This window comes from Silene latifolia, chromosome 10 (genome assembly GCF_048544455.1).
Source record: "Silene latifolia isolate original U9 population chromosome 10, ASM4854445v1, whole genome shotgun sequence".
Lineage (NCBI taxonomy): Eukaryota > Viridiplantae > Streptophyta > Magnoliopsida > Caryophyllales > Caryophyllaceae > Silene > Silene latifolia.
The window spans coordinates 30,618,811-30,624,698 of NC_133535.1; the positions used below are offsets into that span (position 1 = coordinate 30,618,811).

At 39.3% G+C, this 5,888-nt stretch overlaps 1 protein-coding gene across 2 annotated transcripts; it reads left to right on the forward strand.

Moving 5' to 3' along the window:
- The first annotated feature begins 606 nt into the window (after positions 1 to 606).
- Positions 607 to 5,888, forward strand: LOC141605436 (5-formyltetrahydrofolate cyclo-ligase-like protein COG0212). Of its 2 annotated transcripts, none has more exons than XM_074424198.1 (6): positions 607 to 1,094; positions 1,365 to 1,455; positions 3,312 to 3,538; positions 4,582 to 4,657; positions 5,294 to 5,434; positions 5,521 to 5,888. In XM_074424198.1, the coding sequence occupies exons 1-6, from the start codon at positions 690 to 692 to the stop codon at positions 5,667 to 5,669; spliced, it is 1,089 nt and encodes a 362-aa protein (XP_074280299.1). In that variant the 5' UTR covers positions 607 to 689; the 3' UTR covers positions 5,670 to 5,888. The 2 variants fall into 2 exon arrangements, with proteins under 2 accessions (XP_074280299.1, XP_074280301.1); XM_074424200.1 differs by having other exon boundaries at positions 608 to 1,094; positions 5,309 to 5,434.

The window sequence follows — 5,888 nt, forward strand, 5'->3', positions numbered from 1 at the left end:
ACCTATTGCGATGGGGCTCAGTGTGTAGTCAGATATGTGGAGATAGGGTGGAGATGTGGTGACTGAGATGTGTGGATTTGAGTTGTTTGTATTATCGTTTCATTGCACTGGTTGATTTTGTGTAATTAGTACTAACCCGTTTAAATGTTTTAAAAACTGTGGTGATCCATTCGGGAGGTGGTGAGCAGTTATTGAGCAGGTATGAGACGATGCGTATGGGATAGTTGGGATGAGTCACCACGTTGCAGTTTTAGAAGTCTTTCGTTGTGTCGAACATTTTGTAGTTGTTTAGTATTTGACAGTTTTGAGAACCTTGTATTTCCTTTAATCGGTTTGGAGTTTGGCATGTATTCACTTTAAACTTAATTACTATTTAAGTATGTTTCGTTATTGTCTTTTGATTATGATCGCCTCGGGCAACCGAGATGATAGCACTTCCATGCCTTAAAGTGGTCCTGGTAAGGCACTTGGAGTATGGAGTATTACAATATAAATGTCCATATCTTGGAACATGCTAGAGTGTATTATCTGATGGAAACTCACACCACCGAATTTTAAATGTTTCGGCGAGATTTCTTAAATCGGAGAACTCTGATCGATGGACGATAAACCTCTCTCCTTGTTGGATATGAAATTATGAACCATGAGAACTTAAAATCAAAAGTAACCGTAAAGTCTGTAACCAAAGGATGACATCCTTCCTCACATGTCCACCTCTCAGAATTCCCTCCAAATTCTCAACAATCCCATCTTCGATCCCACTCAGAACATTCACCATCACAAAAACAACAAACCCACCAAACTTCACCATCACATCTAAACTGGGTAGCTCTAGAAACGACGCCGCATTCGACGAGGCGGCTTATGAAGCAAATCGCTTAAGCTTGGACGCCAAAGCTCGAGAATCAATGGCGGAAACTTCAGTAAGAGATATGATAGAGAGTGAAGGAAACGAAGATGATCCCAAAGCTTGGAAATGGAAGATAAGAAAACGGGTTTGGGATTTCATGGAGGCTAACAATATTGCTCAGTTTCCTAGGCCTGTTCATCATCGTATACCTAACTTTGTTGGAGCTCCTCTCGCTGCTAATAAGGTATATTGTTATCGCATTTCTGTATTTATTTGATCAGTGGCGGAACTAGGATTTGATGTTAGGGGGTCGGACTAGTAATGCAATAAGGCAAACTTTGTCAAAAAGAAAAGCCGAAATTTTGACTTAAAATAAGGCGACCGCCCCTGCTAGCCCCTTGGTTCTGCCACTCGATTGACTATTGGAGTGGAATGACATTATTGTTAAGCATGTTTAATTGGGTTGCTATGGTAAATGGTAATTGTATTGATTTATGAATGGGGATTTTGGCAGTTGGGTGAATTGGAGGTGTTTCAGGCAGCAAAATGTGTAAAGGTCAACCCGGATTCGCCTCAGAAACAAGTTAGATTCTTGACGCTTTCTGGTTGGTTTTTGTTCTTTGTTTAGGCGTGTTCACTATCTTTAGGTTATTGGTGCTTGTTATATGGAGTATTTTTTTTTCTGCGGTTTGTGCATGCTATGGTTGGTGGATGAATTGTTGAAATGTGGAAATTTACGTTCTCAGATGTAATGGTAATTTCTATTAGGAATTGATTTATGGTGTGTTTGGATGGTATTTGTCGAGGGAAAGAGAGGGGATGGGATGCAAGGAAGGGAAATGGAGGGAAGGGGAATTGTGGATTGGCGATAGGGGTAAGGAAATTTTCTCGTTGGATGAATTTTGATTAGGTTTGGGGAAGGAAAGTGGGTCGCTCCATTCCAATTTGCCTACCAAACAAGAGAATTTGCCCCCCCCCCCCCCTAGTGGAAAGCGCATCGAGAATAGTCTTGTAAGGCGGACCTAAGAAAAATTCAAACTTACAATATGTTTCCGAGTGCGCATCAGAAGAATGCCACTTCCTCTACTTAGAAAGATAGGAACTTTATTATAATAGTAGGCGTCTCGTTCTTCCAGAACCTAGTTTGAAAAAGGGGAGTCCCCGTCTCGTACTCCCTGCCCAGAGCTGCTTGTCAAATTTATGGTTATGGGAAAGTTAATAAAAATTTGGAATAAGGGAATAAAGTGTGGAATTTAATACACAACGTCTTTACCCAGAATACTATAACGTTAGACTAAAATTGGCCAATGCGCTTTATCGGGCATACAATGCTTTTCCCTAGTCTTCTTACTCCTAGAGTCAGGTAGCAACTTTTATACGAATTTTCAACAACAACAACAACATCAGAGCCTTAATCCCAAAATGATTTGGGGTTTATACGAATTTTCAAGTTAAAAAAAAAAAATCTAGCCAACCTTCTTGCGCCCCCAGTTACTAGATCTAATCCTCCACAAAAAGTAAGGAATTCCGACACAGCGGTATTTTGATACCACCAGGAAAGACAAATTACAAGGAATCAAAAAATTTTAATTCTTTCCTTATTTTATTTGAGTTTATGATATCAAGGCTCCAAGAATCCTTTTGCCTTGGCGTGTCCCGCAACTTGTGAAACTCCGCTTGGCAGGGTTCCTCATTTTGTAATTGTGCAGGTTTAAATTGATACCTTTTAATGACTTCTGTAATCGAGGTCATAAAAGTGTAACAGGAAATCCCTTGTAATTGAAAGCCGCGGACATGTATGGTTTATCAGTCGACATCGGTGAAAGACTTGTGATTAACAGTGATAAATGATTTTGAGGGTCTACTTGAGTTTCGGTTGCAGTATATGGTGCTCAACTTTGAGGACTATTGACAAGTTGAACAAGTGTTGTAAACTTATTGGACTCCTTGCTCTCTCCATTCTCTTGAATTCACTACTTCAGATTTTATAACAAAGTTTCAGGAGAGAAAAATCGTAAGAGAATTATGAGAGATAATTCATGGGACCCTTTTGTGGGTTATTTCTTACCTTAAGGATGTGTTTGGATTAAGGGTTTTGGAGGGAAATTGTATCCAAACACCCACACCCCATTCCCCCTCCTCTTTTCTTCTCTCCCTTCCCCTTCCCTCCTTCCCTCCTTCCCCCTCCCCTCCCCTTCCCTCCACTTTTGCTATCCAAACACACCCTAAATGGAACTTTTGTGAATTCATTTGCACGTCCTAAACTCCTGACCAGGTAAATGTAGTGAATAGACGTAAACATCAACAGTATATGACATTTTCCTGTTTAAATGTTGCAAATTCACATTCCTAAATTGCTTTGATGCTACAGTGCATGGGTTAGTCACATGCATATCCGTTTTTCTGGAGTTGGTTAGTAGCTTAAATGAATGATGAATCTGATGACATCCTGCTATTCCAGAAGGAAAGCAACTGCTGACTCCTCAGCCACGTCTAAGGACAGGATTCTTTTCTGTTCTTGAATCACAAATGTTGACTCCAAGTACTATCAATGAGGCATGCACTTCAGTAGGAGTTGCGAAGTATGGACGGCCAATTGGGTTAGATGAAAAAATCAAGGTGGATTTGATCGTCATTGGCTCTGTAGCTGTCGATCCAAATACAGGAGCACGGCTTGGTAAGGGTGAGGTAGTTCTCCGCTATCTTATTTTGATCGACCAAACTGGAAGTTTTTCGTGTAGTTTCTTGCATTAGACAGTCTCACATGTGAAACAAACCCAAATCCTTATATATGTTCCTCAATTAATTACTCCGTATAAGGTTATAGAGTTGGTGTTGGTCTCACATGTAAGACCGTCTCATATGTTTGTGTGTTTTTCCGTATGATGTAGGTGTAAGCCATATTAAAAGTCGTCTAACATTGATGGTTGATTTGACTTTATTGGATTTGATAATATTTGATCTGTGTCGTAGTCAAGGTAATGCTAAACTTCAACGTGTCTTAGGACTAAGGCTTTGTTATTGAATTCCCTGGGTGTGTGACTGTGTTCTAGATTGTCTTTATTAATGCTAACATTCTTCAAAGCCTCTTCATGGCACTACTTTTAGGCATTAATTATATGTTAAAATTTTCTTTCTTTCCTTCCTTCTAATAATACAAGGATACTGAAACTTTCGTAGCTGCTCTTGTGAAATATTTAGTGAATTTGTGTAAATATAAGTACAACAACATCAGAGCCTTAATCCCAAAATGATTTGGGGTTGGCTGACATGAATCATCCTTTAGATGAATGTTCTAACCCTTAAGAAAACTTAAATTATGGGTAACCATTAGGCTACCTTGCCAAAGTTTAAGCCTTGATTCCCAATCACAACCTTGATATCAATGACTAAATAAAACTCTTAGTTCCCAAAGCGTGTTCTCCATTTTACTGTAGTTTATAATATCTCTCGAAATTTGAATTGACCTGAGCGAAAATAAACTATATAAAACTCCTATCTATACTAGAAAAGACTAGATTTCGAAGGCTATGTAAAAGAGTAAAACTATGTTGCCTAATAAAATAAAGATAAATAAAACTCGCCTAAGTTTCAACAGCTTGATTTCAAATGTTTCATGTTTGTATTGGACTCATTTGTGTAACAATAGCAAGACTCTTTTATGTCTGTCTTAAATGTGAAACGGATCCAAAAACATAACTCCCCAAAACGGTCTGTCCATTGTTTTGCAGGGATTTGCAGAACTTGAATATGGCATGCTGCGCTACATGGGTGCCATCGATGACTTCACTCCTGTTGTCACTACAGGTAAATTATGTCGCTGTAAATGTCCCCGCTATTTCTCGAGTGTCTGAAATGAACATCCTTGATTATATTCAATTTGAAACACCTTTCATTCAGAAAACATACCCGAAAATGGCCTCATTATAGATGTTCGCATGTGACAATCTCAACCAATGTAGTTTTGTATGTTATCACTTTGTCGTTGTCAGTACTGTTTATGCATCTGTCTTTGTGACAAATGCTACGCGAACACACCATTTTCACCGTTCTCGCACTTTTACCAATTCATCTGATTTGAGTCTACAACACCATTACCTCACTAGCCCCAATCTCGCAAGGTGTTGTCATTGAGTGGTGGTAGTAGCGCTACCCATACGCAGTAAAAGTGTTTGTTTTAGCTTCTTTTACCCAAAAAGTAAATAAAACATCACCATGGTGCCTCGATCTCTCTCTTGGCAGGGTGAGAGAGAGATGCTCACAGCCTTAACTCGAGTAACTTTTCATCGAAAATGCATAAACCAACTAATATTTCACAATATAGCGCATACATTCAGAGAGCTATTCTGTTCCATCATATTCCCAAACTTGAGGAGTTGAGTTCAAAAATTCAGACTCAAATCTTATTATCTTGCTTAAACCGCTATTCTTGAACTAATCCAGACTCCGGCATTGCAGTGCATGATGAACAACTCGTAGATGATATCCCGGTAGAGAAACTGTTGATCCATGATGTACCAGTTGATATCATATGCACCCCAACTAAAGTCATATTCACCAATACCTCCATACCAAAACCACAAGGTAAGCAACCAAATCCAATCATGCTAGCTGTCCTAAGCATGCTTCTAAGTTCTAAGTAATTCGAACTGTTGACTCTGCTACGACAGGGATTTATTGGGAAAAGTTATCTCCCGAAAAATTAGGACAAATACGTGTCCTCCGAGAGCTCAAGAAGAGGATTGAGAGAGAGACGGGGAAAAAACTTCCTTCCGGCCCATCTGAGAAGCTGCCGCCTACTGCTCAACGGAAACGCTGACAAATTCAGTCAGTGGCAAACCTGTTAATCTTTTAAAATTAATATCCAGTACATAGAGTTGTTAAATTCCCCGCATTGACCTAATGGTTCATGGTTGAGTGGTGAATATCTCAAATCGGGGATCAATGAAACGAGTCTTGCCTCTTTTTATCAATTGCTGCAAGATCCGTCACTCTGTACAAAGCTTTATATACAAGTACAACTGTTCATCTTGTGTTA

Bases quoted from the DNA above. Each gene is read 5' to 3' on its own strand.
- LOC141605436 (XM_074424198.1), top strand. From the start codon at position 690: ATGACATCCTTCCTCACATGTCCACCTCTCAGAATTCCCTCCAAATTC. The intron at 1,095-1,364 runs GTATATTGTTAT...GGATTTTGGCAG, and splicing joins CTCCTCTCGCTGCTAATAAG to TTGGGTGAATTGGAGGTGTT. The intron at 1,456-3,311 runs GTTGGTTTTTGT...CTGCTATTCCAG, and splicing joins TAGATTCTTGACGCTTTCTG to AAGGAAAGCAACTGCTGACT.